This window comes from Aulostomus chinensis, chromosome 1, assembly GCF_037954235.1.
Source record: "Aulostomus chinensis isolate RoL2024-O1b breed Wild chromosome 1, RoL_Achi_v1.0, whole genome shotgun sequence".
Taxonomy (NCBI): domain Eukaryota; kingdom Metazoa; phylum Chordata; class Actinopteri; order Syngnathiformes; family Aulostomidae; genus Aulostomus; species Aulostomus chinensis.
Genome location: NC_141320.1, coordinates 58,551,271 through 58,571,473, shown reverse-complemented (window position 1 = coordinate 58,571,473; position 20,203 = coordinate 58,551,271). Strand labels below are relative to the sequence as shown.

At 46.8% G+C, this 20,203-nt stretch overlaps 1 protein-coding gene across 8 annotated transcripts in view; it reads right to left on the bottom strand.

Moving 5' to 3' along the window:
* LOC147272448 (sodium channel protein type 2 subunit alpha-like) overlaps positions 1 to 20,203 on the bottom strand; it is a 33,818-nt gene that overhangs the window by 5,201 nt on the left and 8,414 nt on the right. For 3 of the 8 annotated variants that reach the window (XM_086219157.1, XM_086219242.1, XM_086219321.1), the window contains exons 6-24: positions 19,439 to 19,530; positions 17,506 to 17,781; positions 16,749 to 16,812; positions 16,300 to 16,441; positions 15,640 to 15,846; positions 14,288 to 14,566; positions 13,413 to 13,754; positions 12,460 to 12,592; positions 12,092 to 12,330; positions 11,826 to 11,999; positions 11,293 to 11,649; positions 10,618 to 11,169; positions 6,713 to 6,848; positions 5,986 to 6,140; positions 5,624 to 5,797; positions 4,454 to 4,576; positions 3,179 to 3,454; positions 1,682 to 1,735; positions 1,434 to 1,571 (exon numbers count right to left, since the gene is read on the bottom strand). In XM_086219157.1, coding sequence (XP_086075283.1) covers positions 1,434 to 1,571; positions 1,682 to 1,735; positions 3,179 to 3,454; positions 4,454 to 4,576; positions 5,624 to 5,797; positions 5,986 to 6,140; positions 6,713 to 6,848; positions 10,618 to 11,169; positions 11,293 to 11,649; positions 11,826 to 11,999; positions 12,092 to 12,330; positions 12,460 to 12,592; positions 13,413 to 13,754; positions 14,288 to 14,566; positions 15,640 to 15,846; positions 16,300 to 16,441; positions 16,749 to 16,812; positions 17,506 to 17,781; positions 19,439 to 19,530 — 3,913 coding nt within the window. Of the gene's footprint in view, positions 1 to 1,433; positions 1,572 to 1,681; positions 1,736 to 3,178; positions 3,455 to 4,453; positions 4,577 to 5,623; positions 5,798 to 5,985; positions 6,141 to 6,712; positions 6,849 to 10,617; positions 11,170 to 11,292; positions 11,650 to 11,825; positions 12,000 to 12,091; positions 12,331 to 12,459; positions 12,593 to 13,412; positions 13,755 to 14,287; positions 14,567 to 15,639; positions 15,847 to 16,299; positions 16,442 to 16,748; positions 16,813 to 17,505; positions 17,782 to 19,438; positions 19,531 to 19,810; positions 19,903 to 20,203 lie in introns of all 8 variants that reach the window. The other 5 variants (XM_086219665.1, XM_086219438.1, XM_086219582.1 and 2 more) reach the window with 5 other exon arrangements.

The window sequence follows — 20,203 nt, the reverse complement described above, 5'->3', positions numbered from 1 at the left end:
CTGCTGTCAAGAGCCTGTGCCAGGCGGGGGCTGTGCGCTCCAGCGCTGCACACATGCAGCCTGCAGACCAGTCCAGAGTTACACACGCTGGGGCTCCTCATGCATCGCAGGGCAAAAAAAAAACAGACAGTCCCACTGCAAGTTGCCCCCCTCCCCCCCAGGCCACATGTGGTCCCGACCACCTCTGGATGCAATTTCAGAGACACCGGGAGTCGCGCGTACACCTGACCGCTCAGAATGGACAGCAATACCAGCAGCTTGCAGGGGCCGGTGACGCCGTTGCTTCACAGCATTCCAGACAGTAACTGCGTTTTGTCATGTGACCCTCTGGCTGTCGCTGTCTTGTGTACTGATGCGGGCCGAGCTGATGTCCTCCCATCGATGTGTCTGGCGGGTGCACATTCATAGACGGATGTTTCAATCTGGGAGAAGGGGGTTGTTTTGTTTTGTATTTTAGAATATAACGTCTGTCAAAATTCATCCAACACAGCTAATGAGCTCTCATTAATCAAAGAAAATTAGCCTCCCTTCTTTAGACACGCACACATCCCATTGTGAGAGCTGCTCACTGAGTGTATAATGTGTGTCGGGGGGGGGGGGGGGGGCTGGTGTCAACACCAAACAACCATCTGTGGCTGCAGGGCTGCTGAACCACACTAACAGTGTCCCAGTCAGTCAAGTCAGACCTGCCAGGATGCAGCAGCAGCAGCAACCCGCCCACATCCTTCTCTCTTGGGCGTTGCCAGCCTGTCTTGCTTGAATGGACGGCACACTTCCAGATTACATTTGCTGTGACAGTGCGTGTGCGTGCGTGCGTGTGTGTGTGTGTGTGTGTGTGTAGGCAGGGTGTTTCTCAGTGACTCACGCACCCTCTCGGTAATCCTCAGCATGGCGGGTCCTCAACCCTGATACAAATAAACAGAATGGCGGCGTCTCTAACACAGCCGTGGCTTTGCGTCAGCTAAAAATGCTGGAGTTCCTCCTGTGCAGCGAACTCAGGCCTGACAACTGTGATGCGAGCGTTATTGCACCTACGGAAGCTCGTGGAAGTCGTCTAGAGTGGCGGGTCTCTCATCTCAAGGTCACTGGGCTGGTGGTTGTAAATGTCCTCCGACCCCCCCCCCCCCCCCTTTCATTTGTCCCACAGCTAAAATGACATCAGTAAACGCCACATTCGCGCTTTTCTACGCGTCTTAAAGACAGTTGGTTGATAGCAAGGTTCATCCCAATGAGAGCAGGAACTAAAGCGGGAGGCTTGGTTGTTGTGACGGGACTCGAAGTCACGGTGGCGCCGATCGTTCGCGGCCGTAACGCTAGCGATTAAAGGAGCCACGAACCGCTGCTGTATGCAGTACCGCCCATTCTCACTCTGCTGTGGAGTACAGAGGCATCTGAGGAGTTCCTGCGCGAGGCTGCTGCTAAAAGCAACTTATCTTTTTCTTCTGCTGGTTGAAGTTGTCGATGATGACACCGATGAACAGGTTGAGGGTGAAGAAGGAGCCGAAGATGATGAAGATGACGAAGTAGAGGTACATGTACAGGTTCACCTCGTACTGGGGCTGCTCTTCCAACTGGAACAAACAAGAAACAGAAACGCTTAAAAAAACAAAACAACGACAAACAAAAAAAAAAAAACCCTCGTTGGATTTCATCGTTTGTTGCCTTTTGAAATGAGACTTACGCCACGAGAGTCCACAGCTGCGTACATGATGTCCATCCAACCTTTGAATGTTGCCTTGAGAGAGAGAGAGAGAGAGAGAGAGAGAGAGAGAGAGAGAGAGAGAGAGAGAGCGAGCAGACAAACATCCATGAGGTCCAACATCTGGTTCTCTCAACTGGCACCTAAACGGAACGAGCTCACACGTTTCTACTTCCAAGCGCCTGTACAACAATGCTCCTTAAAACCCGCGAGTCTTGCTGTAGTTCGTCAAATCTTTTATTCACGCAGTCGAAAAAGTCTAACAATTAAAAAAAAACACACAAAAAAAAACGACAAAAACTTCTGTCTTGAGACATTCACGATCCCTCAGTAGGACCCTGGTTAGCCGGATAGCTGAAAATGCCCCTCGCCACGTTAAGTTCATTATTAAAGCGAAAGTCGATCATTTGCTTTCTCTTAAATTCCTACCAGTATGAGGTCAAAGCAGGGGTTGAACAACAGAGGCGTTTTTCATATGGTTTCTGCCTAAAGGAAAGGTTGGAGTCAGGCTGATTTTCTCTACTAAGTCCCCACTTAGACCTCGTATCCGCAAGAAGAATTGTCATAGATTATGGGATTGAAGTTGGACTCAGGTTTAAGGCGCTGGACCTGGCTTGAGTAAAAACGCCGGTACATGGAGTTAGGGGCCAGTATTTTGATGCATTTGCTTCACAAAACACAAATCTTGTTTTCCTTGCCGCTGTTTTCAAGAGGAAATGTTAAATAACTCGTATCAAATAGAGCCAAGGCCTGCGCTATTAGCGAAAAAAAGGACACATTTCGATGAATTCGTGGTATAACGAGCAATCGGCTTGCAATTGGCGACTGGTACGAGTTCCTGCATTTCATACCAACGCCTCAAAAAGCGCACCAGGCTCGCTGGGGAAGTTCTTGCTGGCAGTCTGTGTGAGGGGCGTCGTAAAACTCAGCCCCGCATGCTCGGTCACTGGAGGCACAGGGAGTCTGAGCGAGCAGTAACCTGATAGGCGTTCTGTTATTCATGTCTGAATCACAGCCCAGTCCGATGCAGTGAACGGGGCGCCGCGTTTGTGCCGTGCTCTCCGTTTTAAGTGTTTGCTAATCGCGCTGGAAGTCGTTTGAGGAGAAGGCAAAAGTTGATGTAACGCAGCAGCGGGAGCACAAAGCGGTGTTGGGAAGTGAATACAGATGGCGCCACTGTCGAATTAAACACGGACGACATCATCGCCGCCGCAGCGGCTGCGCACACGCACACAGTCTGTGTGCATCTTCATGCAATGAACAAATGTGAGCTATTGCCAAGCGTGACATGCACATCCAAAAGAAAACAGAGATAATTAATGCAGTCTTCGTACCTTAAGGGCAGCACTTCAAATTACAAAACCTAAAAGGTGCAGTCCAAGCACTGTTACATGCATGAGGCCATTTTGAGAGTTCAGGCTTTAAAACTTCTAAAATAAACATGCTTGCTGTGACATGCTTGCCCCAAGTGAAACCTACCACTTGTAGCAGGGCCAGGTAGCCGGCGCCAACGTTGTCGAAGTTGATCTTGACATTCTTCCAGCGGGCGCTGTCGTTGACAAACCTCAGGCAGTCGCTCATATTGTTGACCACGTCTATGGAGATGACCTCATTCGTGGTGGTGTTGACGCAGTAATAGTACTTCCCCGCGAACAGGTTGACGCCCATGATGCTGAAGATGAGCCAGAAGATGAGGCAGACCAGCAGCACGTTCATGATGGAGGGGATGGCCCCCAGCAGCGCGTTCACCACCACCTGGAGATGACGAAGCACAGGGACAACCTCAGCGCTGCAGGGGCCCTGCTCGGCAACACAGAAAGGCTGTGTGACTTTGGATAAGAGGCCATAACAATCGTCTAATCACTTAACTGCTCTCAAATGTGGTCACCTGATCTGACTGAGCTCTAAATCTGATGCTACGGCTAACACTGACAGGAGTTGCTGCGTCACTGAAAGCTGCATTTAAAATGTAATGTCTGCACACAAATGCTCTTAGCACCATGCGGCTACCAAATCTAACAACGTGACAGTTGGAAAGAGGAAGGTGGATCGGTGAAAAAGTTAACATTTGATAGGGAAAAAGCAAAACAGAAAAAAACCTTAGAGAGGCGGGATGAAGTCACAACATTTTGTTTGACTGTAAATGAAAAAAGACACACAACAAAGAAAAAAATTACAGGTCAAAGGCACCACACAAGCAATGTCAGAAAACAGTGCCTGAGAGCAGCTACATACAGTCATCTATCGACACGGTGTGAGGAGCGCCATGCAGATAGAAGAAGTACAGTGTTGAACTGCGAGGGAAAGATCGTTTTTAGTCTTACAGTCAGACTCGCTGACCTTTTTTTTTTTTTTTTTTTTTTTTTTGTCGTCTGCAAAAAAAAAAAAAACGCCATAATTTATATCAAGCATATTTGAAAATGTGAAGCCTGGCTGTGCACCGTGACAGGGAAATTTTTTTTTTTTTTTTAATTTAAAAAATTGTGGCTAGAGGAACAAAATTGACGGAAAACGGTCGTTAGGAAAAAAGGTTATTTGATTTCTCGTCAAGAGTCACATGACAAAGACTTCTAGAATTATTATTTCCTGAATGTCTGACAGTTTTAAATATATTACAATTACACCTCAAATCTGAACATAAACCAAGAAGGCGGACGGAAGATGTACGTGAGAATCTAATAAAAAATGTAGTCTCCCACAAAGAATAAACTTTATGAAGCGGTTTCCTGTCACCGTTATGCTAAATATTCTTACCCTCATGCCCTCAAACCGAGACAAGGCCCTCAAGGGCCGGAGGGCTCGCAGTGTCCGTAGAGATTTGATAGCGCTCAGCTCAGAGTAGCCCAGAGCGTTGGCTACCAGACTGACCAGGGACACCTGGGATGAGGCAGGGTGAGAGGAGGAAACAACAAGAGCAAGACGGTTAATGAGCCACTCGCCATTTATCTGAAGAAAATCGAAGGAAATATAAAAAAGATATAAAGCAGTTGAAAGATGAATGAGAGCTACTGATCTGATGACTGATGTTACAACAAGGTTGATCGTGATAATAATGGACTTGAGTGGATGGAAACACACACACACACACACACACACACACACACACATATATAGCATAATATACAATATAGTATAATATAACCATTAAAGGAACAATCTGACATTTTGGCAAATGCATCACAAAGAATACTGATGGCACTCTCATATCTGTATGTTTAACATGAAGCTACAAGAGAGAGCAACGAGTTAAAAGAGAAAGCTTCAAGCTACAAGAGTGCAACAAGCTAAGAGATAGAGCTATGCGTTAAGAGAGAGAGGAGCTACATGCTAAGAGAGAGAAGCTACACGCTAAGAAAGCGCTACAAGCAACAAGAGAAAGCTACAAGCTACAAGAGAGTTACATGCTAAGAGAGAAAGCTACACGTTCAGAGAGAAAGCTACAAGCTACAAGAGAGGTACACGCTAGGAGAGAGAGCAACACGCTCAGAGAGAAAGCTACATGCTACAAGAGAGCTACACGCTAGGAGAGAGAGCAACACGCTCAGACAGAAAGCTACAAGCAACAAGAGAAAGCCACACGCTAAGACAGAGAGAGCTACACGCTAGGAGAGAGAGAGCTACACACTAGGAGAGAGAGCTACACGCCGAGAGAGAGCTAAAAGCTATGAGAGAGAGCTACACGCTAGGAGAGAGAGAGCTACATGCCAAGAGAGAGAGCTAAAAGCTATGAGAGAGAGCTACAAGCTACAAGAAAGAGCTACAAGCAAAAGCTACAAACTACTAGGTGGAACTCTGAAACTCTCTAAGTATGGAGAAACAGCTATTAGCAGCTAAACACATGTATTTTTCCCTTCCTTTGATTTAATGCCGGATTAACAGATATGAAGAAGAATCCTCTTAGGAAACGACGTTTCATATACATACGTCCACGATGAGGAAGTCGAGCCAGCACCAGGCGTTGGTGAAGTACTTAACGAAGCCATATGCCACCCACTTCAGCAGCATCTCCAGGATGAAAACGTACGTGAAGACCTTGTCCGCGTACTCCAGCATGGTTTTGATGGCCCTCCTCTGCTCGATGTAAATGTCCTCAAATGCCTGACAAGCACATAAGAAAGAAGATGGCTGTTGGCATCAATGGCAACTGAAAGGAAGTCTCAGGTGTTAATCAGAGTTCGGCATGGACTAAAATGCTTTCACATCTCAGGTCTATTTATAGTGTTCTGTTCGCCAGACTTTGGCAGCAGAATACACACACGCACACACACACACACACACACACTCACCAGTGCTCCGCTGCTGAGCAGGATCATGAATATGATGAAGGATTCGAACCAGTTGTGCTCCACTATGATGAAGCAGGTTTTCCTCAGCGTCCACCAGCTTTTATACTTGGCTCCTTCCTCGTTTATCTGGCAGCACTGGAACCTGCTCACACAGCCTGCAGACACCAGGGAACGACACTGTGTGGCCGCACGTTCACGAGAGACGATTGTACGATCAAACCTCGTCTATTTTACGCAGTCGGTTCTCGTTACCTGGATGTTTTACCGTAGCATCTCTGCTGGCTATCTTCATGGCCCTGCTGCACTGGTTCTGGCAGATACACTTACTAAGCAAAGCATATTCCTCTCTTGGTGCAAGAGCCACATGCCCAAACATATTTTTATTCTCCTTGATGAAAAACAACTAAGAGAGAATCTAATTTTATTTCTTAATTCCACCCTCGTGAAAGAGCGATTGCAGATTCTGAATTATACGGGAGGTGCGTCAGACCAAATGTCAGGTTACATTACAAACCAAGAGAAGTCCACAGACTACTTTTCTTTCTGTCCTGCTGAGCATTTGTATTCACTGCCACTCAGCGGTGAGTATAACAGACCGCTGCTAAGCGCAAGCAGTTAATACGATTTACTCTACGTCTTCAAATGTGCTATGGAAGCACTTGCTCCCCCACCTTTTTTTTAGGCTCTGCTCCCCTCCCTCCCTCCCTGTCTATCACATTGCTCTCACCCTCGGTGAAGCAGGCCTCTGGATCCAGTGACTCCTCTGGCTCCAGCTCCACTGAATCAACCCCATCTCCTGGGGGGCGAATATCAACAGTGCTCCCCTCTGAAGAGCTGAGAGGCTGGGGCTCCGCGTCAAGCTTCTGCATGGGCGAGGGAGGAAGAAGATGAGAATATACAGTTATACAAGGATGTCTCCAGCCACACAGCGTCAGTGGTCATAGGAGCCAACCTTCTGAGCTGGTTATTGTGATTCTTGCTTTACATGTGCCACAACTACATACGGAGGGCTAGGCACTGTAATAGCTCACAAGAGTTGGGCTCTTTGGAGTCATTGTCATTATCATCACATGCAGCATCGATCAAATGTACCTACAGGCTTCGGTATGAGTTTTGACTGATGGCTCAAATCAGATTATGTGGCATGAGGAGGTTGGTGTTACGGAAATGCGCTGTGGGTACATTTGATGTGACCTCAGTTCGAGGAAGAGTGCATGCAGTATTCCAGTGCATTATCAATCCAAGCCTGACGTAGTACCAAGCAGAACGTGTGCTGAAGTATTTTCATGTCCACTGAAAAATCAATCAGTTTCTCTTTTCAATGAACCCATTTTGAAAGCTGCGCCGTTAAAAACAAAGAAAAACAGAAACAAATCTGCCACCCTCAAAACCTAGAAACCACCCAGCAGACGACTGACGAGTATTTTCCTCAGTGACATGAAAACACGTTATTTCCATTCCTTGAAAGCAGTGTACAAGCTTCTTCTGTTTGTGTTGACGGAGAACCACATTAGCTTACCAGCAAAAACAAGTACTGTGCACTGTTTATAAGACAGCATGTAGTCTGGCATTGGTAAAGACGTGTTGGATTACCACCCATGCCTACCCATAAAACATACAGGTTGTGCAAAACACATGTAAGCACAAGTGTTTTCAGCTGGAGTTCGTTTGGCTCGCTCTTCCTTGCTATCTTGAATTTCGATCCCTGACGACGCTAATCCTACAAAATGTATTGATCCGTGTGATGTGTGGGAACATGTCATCCTAGACAGTGCAGCAGCCCTGATTGCCATGGAACCCAGCTAATACGGCATGGGAATGATGGAAGCATGCTGCTCACATGTGCATCGTTCTCTGGAAGGGTGTTTCCCTCCCGCTCTGGTTCTCTCCCTTCGGTAAGAAGCCCCTTTAATCTCTTTAGATTGTGGAGTATATCTATTTACTCGTAACCTGACAAGCTTTTACATAAGTGGCAGATTTTGTTGGGTGACAAAAGAGTTGCAGTGGATTAGAGTGGACACACAGGCATGGCAGCGTCTAAAAAGGATAACGGATACTTAACGTGCAAATCTGATTCAAAGGTAGAGTCTCCAGCATTTTCCTTAACCCCCCTGCCCCGAAATATTAGTATATAATATATATAGTATATATACTATATAAATATAGTTCTAGACGTGCGTGGTGGTGTCTGCACCCCCCAACGACAGCACGCAGGTGAGGTTGGGAGGGAATAAAACGCAGTGACAAGACGAAATTGATTCCTGAAAAAAACAACAACAACAACAACAAAAAAACGGCGGATGTTGGAAGGAGCAAGCTAAGGCAATGAATACAGCCCAACTGAGGCGAAACGGCTAGCGGGTAAAGCTCCCTCCAGAAGAAGAGTGAATCTTGGTTTGGCTTTCACCCGCTTTTGAGCACTGAAGGAGAGGCAGTGGATGTGGAGTTGGCCCGCTGTCTCCTGGAGGTGACAAACAACGGCTGCTCACTCTTGCTAGCCAGCGTTTACTATTGGCTTTGCCGCTGGTTCGCTTGTTCTAGCTGGCGTTTAGCATGTGCTAACCGGTGGTTAGCTTGCAGGTGATTGCAGGGCTGGGTGGGAGTGTTCACGTTGACAGGGGTTGGGGGGGGGGTGTAGGGTTCTGGTGCTATTGAGTCGGTGTGGCGGGGTTGGGTTGAAAAGCCACAACAACAACGGACTCTACCTTTAATCTAGTGTTCTCCTTTTCTTTCATATTTGAGGGAGATGAGAAAAGAAACAGAATGAATTACCTTCACTGCCATACGTGTGTTACCTTATTTTGTCCCCAACAACGGCGCTAAATTATTTGAAATCTTCTTCAGAAAGAATCCTGAGAAGAATCTTTCATCATTCCACTATCACAGAAAACAGTACAAGTATTTCATGTGTGCATGTATGGACTATGAACCAGACGAATGAATTTTGGCAAACTACAGCAAAATTCATTCCTCCATTCCACTTCTCTCTTTTTTTTTTTTTAAACTTTCACTCTCCTTCACCGTCTCTCTCTCTCTCTCTTCCTTCATTCTTATGCTGAGTGTTGGATGCCAATCAAGTAACCCCAAAAACGAAGTCATAACCAAGCAATGAAATCAAAAGCAAAGATAAATGTTAGATGAGTTTGTCTGTCAATGGTTAAAAAAAAAAAAAAAAAACGTGGTGCTGTTCATTCCTAATGTAACTGCAATACAGTACATCCTGATGCTTGGGGGTAAAATATGAAAGGGGGGGGGGTGTCAAAGGAAAAGATTACAGCATTGAATGTGCTGCAGTATGGGGGGGGTAGTAGAAAGAAAATAGGCTGGGGTCGGTGGGTTAGGGACGGAGGGCAGACCAGGCAAAGAACGAAAATGGGCAATCCATTGAAGGTATGAGAGAAATTATGTTGTCTGTAAATGGCATAGGCAGTCCTCATGGTTAGTGCTATGGTACAATAAAATGGTCTTACAATTCTCCTCTCACTGAAAACCTTGAGAGCGTCTGTGACACAGCTGCAATCACAAATGGGGGGTTAAACAAAGTAAGTCATACACACACCAAAAGCCAGCATACAACCTCATAGTCTGCTTTCACTGGTTAACCACAAGGCTTAGCGGTCGCCGCAGAGAAGAAAACAGGTTTTCCTCCGCTGGCACCCGACACACGCGCAGCAAACGCGTAGCAAATGTTCATCGTGTGACATTTTTTTTTGCAACAAGTGTATACCATTGGGTGTAGGCATGTCCAAATGTTCTCCATGAGTCTCAAAAACCCTGGTTACAGGGTATGAAGCTGAGCAGTGACACTGCGTGATCCTTATATGGAGCATGTGGTGCAATGACTAGAAATAGTCCCCGGGGTTGTTTTGAATCAGAGGGAATTGGCACCACACCCATGATGGCAGGTTGACATCATCAGGGAACCCACTGCTCTGTCAGCCTGGCAAGACTTAACAGCAAACGTGGCATTTGCTCTGGAAGAATAAGGAATTAATACAAATAGAAGGAGGGGAAGAAAAAAAAAAAGAAGCCTCATTTGGATGTGCAGTATTAGATTTTTGGAATATTTGTTTTCTTTTAGATATGGACGCTTCGCATGCCGACAATTGGTTACTCAAGTGAACGTCTATATTTCTGATCTAATCTGCTGCTCCATTAATTCCTTCTTTACAAAAGGACGTGTGCACAAATGCGCTTCTCTTTCACAGGAGCATCATTTAGTAATGAATTACGCAGCATCTGTGGCGTATAATAGTGAAGTACACTTGCTGGTCCAGTCGTCAAGTCGACCATGTTAACACTGTACTCAAACGCTGAAAATCAGTCGAGAGAGTGCGCGTACACAATGAACGGGCCACGCAGGGTCAAATTTGAGTAATCATTTGCTTTGGTTTTCTGTTGTAAAAAGGTTCATAACTAAAGACTGCAGACGATTATCTGCTGCACAGCGTGAGGCGTGTACAAATGAGTCAGCAAGTGTGTGAGGCGTTACACAAGTGCTGTGAGAGACCACCTCTCTGCCAATCGTTGACTGGCTTGGTGTTAACTTTTGCGCAAATAAACAGGAAAGGTGTGTGATTGAAAAGGTAGGTCAGTGTAATCTGTTTTTTCCCCCCCCCATATATTTCTTACCTCTTTGCTGCCCTCCACATCTGACGAGTCGCTGCTGAAGTCTTCCGTGTTCAGGTTCTCAAAGTCCGACTCGCCCACGGCGATGGGCACCGTGACTGTAAGGCTAGGGTTATGAATAAATGACATGTAGTCACACTCGTCCATGGGGTACTTCCCAGTGCTGTCCCCCCCAACCCCAACCCCAACCCCAACCCCAACCCCAACCCCAACCACCAGCCCTCCTCCTGGACGTCCATTGCCCTCTGCCATGTACACCCCACTGGGGTCTTTGGTGATCTCCACCGTGGTGTGATTGGTGATGCAGTTGCCTTTGCCATTGCTGTGCAGTTCATCCAGGGGTTTGCTTTCCTCAGCCAGACCGGAGCCCTTCCCTCCTCCGCTGAAGCAGAGGCTCTGGAAGAACTGTCGAATTGTGGATTTGACGAAGGCGATGCCACGCTGGATCCGGCCTACAGCAATCTGCAGATTATTCATCTCACTGTCATCGTCAGTCGCTGCCAGGTTGTCAGCGCTGAATGAGCTCAGGAGGAGAGCCAGGAACAGGTTTAGAACCTGGGAAGAGACGGATAATAAACGAGGCGCGTGAAGAACAAATAAAATACAAAACTTAAAATGCAAAACAAACCACATTCGGCATCATCTTGATTAAGGAAATGAAGCAGAACAATCCCGTACCACCAGGTTTCCAATGACCATGACCATCATGAAGACGATCAGGCACATCGTCTGTCCTGCGACCTCCATGCAGTCCCACATGGTCTCTATCCACTCCCCACACAGCACCCGGAAGACGATGAGGAAGGAGTGGAAGAAATCGTGCATGTGCCAGCGTGGTAGCTGACATTCATCAGAAATCTTACACACGCACTCTTTGTAGCTCTTGCCAAACAGTTGCATGCCCACCACTGCGAAGATGAAGACGATGATGGCGAGCACCAGAGTCAAGTTTCCCAGAGCGCCCACGGAGTTGCCGATGATCTTGATCAGCATGTTCAGAGTGGGCCAAGACTTGGCCAGTTTGAAGACCCTCAGCTGTTAAAATGAAAACAAAAATCAATAAAAACGAGTGTGTAAAGACGCAACAGCACAACAAAACATGCCTGAAGCGGATGTATTCCCGCTACATCATTATCTTGCTAGAGCACGAGCGCATCTTGATGTGTAACACACGGACTCTCAGGTAAACGCCGCTTCGCCAGAGCTCTTACCAATCGGAAGGACCTGAGCACAGACAGGCCTTCTACGTTGGCCAAGCCCAGCTCCATCAGACTCAGGCTAACAATGATGCTGTCAAAGATGTTCCAGCCCTCCTGGAAGTAATAGTACGGGTCCAGAGCAACGATCTTGAAGCACATCTCTGCTGTGAAGATGCCTGTGAACACCTAGTGATGACAAAAAGAGACATCTTGAGCTCAATCCAGCTCTCCTGATGTCGAGCCAGATACGAGCTTGAAGTGCAGCTCTCGATACTTGCCAGGTTTCCAACTGAGAGGACATTATCAAACTCTTTAGTCATGGGGTAATGCTCCATGGCCATGAAAAGGGTATTAAGGACGATACAAATTGTGATAGCCAGATCCACAAATGGGTCCATCACCACCATGCTGACAACCTCTTTGATTTTGAGCCATGCAGGGCAACAATCCCAGATCAGACCGGTGTTGGCAAATCTATACCAGCAGGGGGGGCACTTCTGTCTCGACTCTTCAAGCTCTGGAAAAGGAGAAATGTCCACATTTATTTGGAGGCCATAGCAGTGCAAAGATTACAACTTTATACCGCGCAAGTTCTCCCCTTTTCTAGAAAATAACAGAATTAGTAGAAATATGGTTTTATTCTGACCTTCCATGGTGTTGGTGAGGATGCTAGCCACACTCATGGCTCTTTGCCTTCCTCCTGGTTCATCTAAATAATCCATGGAGGGCTGGTGAAATCCGGAGCGCCGCTTCTTCAGCTCCGTATCAGTCGTTGTCCCCTAGGTGGTAATAATGCATGGAGGTGGTTTGTACCAAGAGAATTAAGCTTTCAAAAACATGGACTATGTTGCTCTTTTAAAATGAATACAAATAATTTAGTTTCTTCTGCTTATTAGCTGCTGAAGCTGCTCTCATCTTGTGCATCCACGCATGTGTGTGTCACCAAAAAGACGCGGTCCTGCAGACTGCTACTGTCGCAGGAACGACCACATGACTGACTTTGATCCTCTGGTACAGCACGCGAACCCCTGGCCCGCATCTTTACAATCCAAACCCTAACGCATCTTTTTCGACAAAGCCTGAAGCTTCGACAAAGCATGGCTAAATGCTAATGTTAGCGTGCTAAAATGTTTAACAACGCCAGTTATGCTGATGTTCACTAGGAAATCTATACACGTAAAAACATACAACCATGTTATTATGTTGCTGTAAATTTGCTAAATGCTTTACAGGTTTTTGATCATCCACAAACCATTGGACACACATTTTTTAACTGATACGAATAGAAGATAATATGATGATGTACGAATATCAAATATTATGATCACTCTCAGCTGGAGAAGAGCACAAGTGCATTAGAATTGGGTACAACACTTTCCCAGGAGAGAGACATCAAGGACCTTGACTTAACTTCTATCCACCGTCTACAGCGATTCCTTAAAACCCAGAACATCTGGATTTGAAAGGAACATTGTTGCGAAGTAATGTGATAACTAGGAATTCAAAAATCAAAGATGGACGACTGAGAAGGGAACCGAAGGTGCTGATGGGTAAAAACCTAGGTCAATGGGAAAGTAACGCATGATACAATCAAGTCACCTCAGGCAGCAGGAGACCTACAGGGGAGGTTGTTACAGAAGTTCCACCAACCAGTGACACCACACCGTTGCAGTCTACAGCACAGTGCATCTTGCCGTTGGCAGGCAGCATGACCCGTGGAGCCCCTAGGCTGGTCTGGCTGACGGCGCTGCAGCGGCGCTCCAGCCGGCGCGGCAAGAACAGCGAGCCTCGCCGGCTGTCGCTCTCCTCGAAGGTACTGTGCTCATCGTCTGCAAAGTCGTTTTCGGAGCCCATGTCGCGCGCCCGGCCACGGAAGCTGAAAAGGCTGGCCCGACTGTTTCTCCGTGGTGAGAAGAGAGAGCCGCGTATACTGAGGAGAGACTGAGGGAGGGAGGGAGGAAAGCGAAAAAGGTGTGAGAGGGTGGCGGGAGCTAGAAGCCTGGAACACTTCAGGAAGAGTGTGACTGGTCAGTACACCTGTAACTGACAGCAGCAGCGTCACTGGCACTGGGAGAATATTGTCTGAAGTCCAACTGATCAAAGAAATCGACCTGATAGTTGCTGAGCTGTTCTTGATTCACGTTGGGCCCGTCTTTAGGCCTTAGAACTTTGACCTCCAGAACTCTGACAGATTGAGAGACACTTTAGTGTCGAGATTAAATAGAGCTACATTTGTCTCTTACTGAATTCCTTTGGGTTTTTTAATGGCCGTGACATGCAAAGATACTTTCTGGTCCATCTCAAGGAAGCCGATAATGAAAAGTTAAAAAAAAAAAAAACACATCTGAGCTACACCTGAAATTTACACAACTTGTTACTAGAACGATGAGGCCTCCATACTGTAATAAAAGTAAATGGTGATGATGTGTCTGAGAGGGTTTAGACCCTTATTCCTCTTTGCCAGGTGTATCTACCTGGTTGGGTGAGGAGCATCTCTTATCATAGGAGAGTCTGTTTGCATCAATAGAGAAGCGGAAGCTGGATTTCTTGATGCTATCCTCCGACTCAGACTTGTGGAACTTGGTGTGGCCCCCCCTCTCCTCCTCTTCCTCCCTCTGCTTCCTCTTCTTCCGCCTGTTGCGTCGCTCCTTGGCACTTTTGGAGCTGAGCTTAGACATCCCTGAGGATGACTCGGAGGTGGGGCCCCCTCTCCCACTGTACTCTCCGCTCTCCGTGGCTGCTGCCGCGGCAACCTGCCAGCCAATCAGAGCACAAACACAGTTGTCATGGCGACCTGGTGCCTGTCTCAAAGGCTCTGGCTGACTAGAGCGGAGGAGAGAGGCTGGCAGCTGAGAGCAGCCGCAGCAGCATGAAGAGACAAATAAGCCTCTGACACCTTCTAAAAATGGGAGCCTGAATGTTACAAACCAAAACATTCCGAAATTCTTACATTTCTGCACGAGTGATGGAACGCGTTTGGCTGGTGAGTCAGTCAACAGCCTTTTCATGCATCAAATCAATGCATGAAGAAAGAAATGTCAAACCAACGAGAGAAGGAAAGAAACTGGTTCGGAATCTGAGTCAGTAAAACCATTTATGCATGGAAAGATGTTCCATAGTTACAAATTACGAATGCAACAATTGAACAAAATGATTTTCTGGCATCTAATTCAGATTTTCACAAAGTAGTAACTCATACGAATTAGATTTGTCCACCTCAATACAGAGAATTTCTCTTTTGTTCCACGAAACATTTAAAATACACTACGACAGAACGGCTTAGGAAAGCAACCGCGCACAAAATCATGTACTTTTCTGTCATGGCAACTGCAACACAATCAACAACAATCTGAATGTGCAAGGGTTTGATAAGACAGGCAGAGGAGCAGGGGTCAAGATGGAGGTCTGACAGGAAACATAAAGCATTTCTGATCACATCGGATCAACCGGGAAGGGAGAGTAACATGTATTGTTACCGTGTGACATTTCGGGCGACGCGTTCAATCTTTTGGACACAAAACAATGCGTCGCTTTAATAGACACGCACGTCTCTCTCAGACAAGAACGTCAGGCCGCCTTCAGAGCGCTTTTGTGACAATAGGAACACCAATCAGAATCCAGCCCAACGCGCAGGGGGCAACGCTGCAGATATCATTGATGTTCAACATCATCATGTTAACATCATATATATATATAGAGAGAGAGAGAGAGAGAGAGAGAGAGAGAGAGAGAGAGAGAATAAAAGCAATGTAGCAGTGATGAGTAGTGACACAAAAAAGGGGGATCTTATAATTCCACTGCCACACAGAACGACTTGGTATCTTGCCTGAGCCTCTTCCTGTTGTCTCTTCAGCTGCTCCAGCATGGCCTGGAACTCCTCCTCCTTCTGCTGAGCCTCCTCGATGGTGGCCTGGTTCTGCTCGTCGTACGCCATCGCCACCACGGCCAAGATCAGGTTAACCAGGTAGAAGGAGCCCAGGAAGATCACCAGCACGAAGAAGATCATGTAGGGCTTCCCCGCAGCGCGCAACGTCTGACGGATTCAACAGCGAGCAGAGATGAGAAGGTCAGTCCAAACAAATCCAGACTTCCTTTCTTATATTTTATGAAAACAGAAAACTCAGTCTTGTGGGTGATCGTCTCATTTTTTTTTTTGGGCTTCACAAATGTCAAGTCTCATTGTAGTACTGCTCCTGCAGCACGGAACATTACATAAGTAATTGAAGGGTGACACGCCCCTCAGCCGGGGACACTGGCAAGTTTCTTCTCGCAGGTCCAAGTAAAGTCCCAAGTGTCTCACTGCACCTGTGTTCTGCTCGCTTGCGTTGTGTCGCATTTGTGGTTTTTTGGCAGCGCAACGCATGTGGAAGCGTGCGCTCCATGGGAGAGAACAACGTTACGTTTGTGAGACAGTTCCGAATGTTCATGCTGCAAATGGAGATGACGCGGCAAAGTCAAGTCATAAATCAAAAATAAATGAATCAACCTGCTGGTAGAGGTTTTCCCAGTAGTCTTGGGTCATGAGTCGGAACAGAGAGAGGAAGGCCCAGCTGAAGGTGTCGAAGCTGGTGTAGCCATAATCTGGATTACGGCCCGCTTTGATGCAGATGTAGCCCTCTGGACAAAGCCTGCCAGGACACACATCAGAGCGCTTGAAATGTGAAACATGAAGAGATCGTCGTCAACTCCTGTCTCTTGTACATGTAGTAAACCGTAGAAATTCTTACAAAAGGGGAGAAGATTAAATCAGAAACTGCTTCCACGTACAGCGCGACCTTCAATTAGTAACATTTGAAAAAAAACACACGTTGTAAAAATACACCCGGCAGTTTGGATGCTTTAGAGCAACAGTGAGCGGGGACACTAATTACTGTACGCGATCGCAGCTTTGTGGTGCGTCTAATTGACCATATAAATAAAACATGTCAAACTTACCCGGCACCGCTGCCATTCCCACAGAGCAGAGCATCCCTACGGCCAGGGAGGAAATAGTAATTGACTGGAAGAGAGGGAGACAGTCAGTTGGAGATGAAGAAACTTGAAAGATCAATGGAGAGGAGAAAACACACGGCAGTAGAATGTTTCTCTTCATTTATGCCACTCTTATGAAATCAAAACCGCATCGGATATATCTATTTTTTGTTTTGGTTGATTTAAGACGCCAGGATTTGACGCATCGATGCAATTATAAGCAGCTCCGACTCTCATGGTTCTCTTGTTCCCTCTCGCAACAGTTTGTCACGTAGCTGGTGCGCGTCTTCTTGATATCCTGCTGGCGGTCAGTGACTCAGCCTCTTAGTACTTTAGGCTGCTCATGCCACACAGATGGGCTATTGAAGAATGATGAAGGGCAGCGTGGGGGTGAAAGTAGAGGGTTTTACTGTTGTGGCGATTATCCGCCACATTTGCTGCATTCTCCCACCAGCACTTGTTGGTGAGCTTGCTCCCAGCCATCGCTGTCACTCTCTATCATGGCAGGCCGAACGGCACGCGCAACACACACACACACACACACACACACACACACACACACACACACACACACACACACAACACACTCACCCATCTCTGCATATAAAGTAGCCACTATCTGACTCATGCCGTCTGGGGCGGACGCTAACTTGACCCTTGTTAACCCTGGTGTGGCCGGCGGACATGTAACTGCACGTTAACGCCTCTTCGCTCGGCTTACCCTCATCGCTGATGTACTCCGTCCAGTTAAAGGCGTTCTGCGTGGTGTTGGTTTCCTGCAGGGTTTCATTGAAAAACAACATGTTGTCCAAGGTGCCGTTGGTGCTGTTGGTGGCGTTGACGTGGATCGGGAAACGCACGCACTTCTGCCTCAGGTTGCCCATGAAGAGCTGCAGGCCAATGAGTGCAAACACGCTGAGGCAGAACACAGTGAGGATCATCACGTCCGAGAGCTTTTTTACAGACTGGATCAGCGCGCCAACTATAGTCTTCAAGCCTGAACGGAAGACAGGGCAAAGGGGGGTGGGGGGTGGGGTGGGTCGGGGGAGATCGGGGAATGATTAGCGTCTGTTGATTACGGCCACAAGCTTGTAAAGAGGAGAAGCTGCTAATAAGAGCTTACATCAGCAAGCAGCCAGGGGGGGGGATCTGCACTGGAGGTTCCTGTATGAGCTGTATGCATGCAGGAACCAAGCTGATGCAGATCCCTGCCCATCACTCTGCTACTGCTCTGGGAAAATGTGTGTATAAATATATTCTACAGAACCTCCTTGAAGGGGTTAATTGGGACTCTTTTTTTAGTGAGCGCAGCTGCAAAGCACTGGGTTGTGTACAAGGTCAAGGAGAACCGGCGTGCTGTTTTTATCCACGTGGGGATGGTGCGCGAGGTGCAAGAGGGTTTGAGTGAAGTGGAAGATAAATTGGAGGGTGATTGCGGTGATTAATCGTTATCCTCTCAGCCGCTCGCTTCTCTGGTCTCAGAGTTTCCAAGTCGACTCTCAGCGAGGGTGCATGGGTTGTTAAATCTATTTATTTTAATTTTAAAAATGTTCATTAGGATCTTTCATTTCGATAAATGTCGGCGGCGACGTGAGGCTGCGTCCACGGCTAACCGTGATGTGTTTCAGATCTCCGTTTGTCCTTGACACCAGAATCTTTTTTTTTCTTTTTAATTGACAAGTTGTTTCAGTGTTTTCAATATAAAACTGCTTCCATATCTGTACGCCCGGTATGTTAAGTATTCAACAGGTGACTAGCTTAGCATGAAATCCTGTATAGGTTGGGTTTTGAAGCTAATTCTTGCTAGCTGGCGTTTCCTGTAGTCTAAAGACATAAGAGTGATGAGAAATACTTGTATAAATGTGGTGCAGCAGCACCCAATAAGCTATAAACTACTCATGGAAAAGGGTTGAATGCAAATTTGACCTCAAGGAAATATCGAAACATACTAAGACTACGCACTAGGCTTTGCGCTGCTCTAAAAACAGAGTCCAGGCTGTTCAAACTGGGTCCAAATGGGTATGTAGATTTAGATGATGGTTTCAATTCACAAATCCAACGACAGCGTATGCGCATAGCATGACACTTTTGTTAGTGTTGTAGTGCTGTTAGTGTTATGACAACTTTTGCTGGTTCACATTTTCTCCCGAAAAACACACAACACTGAACGAGACGTGCACAGGAAAACGAGGTAAGGAAGAACCCTACACACACAAGTGCTCGCCACCAGAAAATCGGCTTTTGCAATGTCTCATGCAAAAAGGAAAAAAAACAAAACAAAACAAAAACAAACGAAAAAAAAAACAAATAGTGCACAAAATCCACTTGTAAGGCTCCCAAGGCAAGAACAGATTTCAAAAAGAAAAAAAAGAAAAAAAAGAAAAAAGAATTCTGCCTTGAAGGATGTAACTAAAAGCTAAGAATCCTGTCAATCTGTGCAGATTGGAGCCAGATTCCTGCTTTCACTGGCCTTGGGATAAAGGCAACATGAGGGACAGCAACGGGCGTCTTCAGGCTTTGCTAGTGAGATGAGCTGAGAGGGGGTGAGGGATGCTTCAATGTTAGCGAAATGCCAGTTAGCTGTTAGCATCTCATTAGCCCTTTTCTTTCTTTTTTTTTTTTTTTTTTTTAAAGCCTTGATGGCTCTCTCTCACCTGGGATGACTGATATAGTTTTCAGGGCTCGCAGAACCCTGAAGGTTCGCAGTGCTGAGACATTGCCCAGGTCCACAAACTCTGTGACATATCTGTAAGGGAGGAAGGGAGGGAAGGTAGGAAGGAGGGAAGGAAGGAAGGAGGGAGGGGAGTTGGGTGGGTGGGGCGTTTTTTTGTTTTTTTGTGGATGGGAGGGGGGGTAGGGGGACACGCACGCACATTCACGCACGCACAAAACAGACACCCACGCCCATGGTGTGACGAGACAAGAGGAAGGGTTACGGGAAGGGGAGGGGAGAGGAGGGAACGGCAAACGGTCACACACAGAGGACAAATGGCAGGAGTGCAGGCAGCAGGCGAGGGCAGCCTTACCTGGTATTACTGAGATAGTTTTCAAAGCTCGCAATACTCTGAACGTGCGCAGAGCTGAAACATTGCCTAGGTTTACAAACTCTGTTATATACCTGCAGGATTAAATGCACAGTTACTGCACAGCATCACATAACCCCATCACATGTGCGTGAGAAATCAAACCACCTCTCAAAAGCGTACGCATCACAGAAATCTCTCATCGGGGAGGGGAGGGGGGGCAAAAGGAGATTCTAGTTCTATTATCAGGCCAATAAATTCATGTCAACTGATCACAAAAACATGCACTAGAGTAATGCCACAGGCTTTATTTTGTGTTTTCAAGACAAGTAAGTGAAGTCACTGAGGCGTGGGGCGTATATGGGCCAAGATAGTCCATGCTCTGGGGGCTCACAT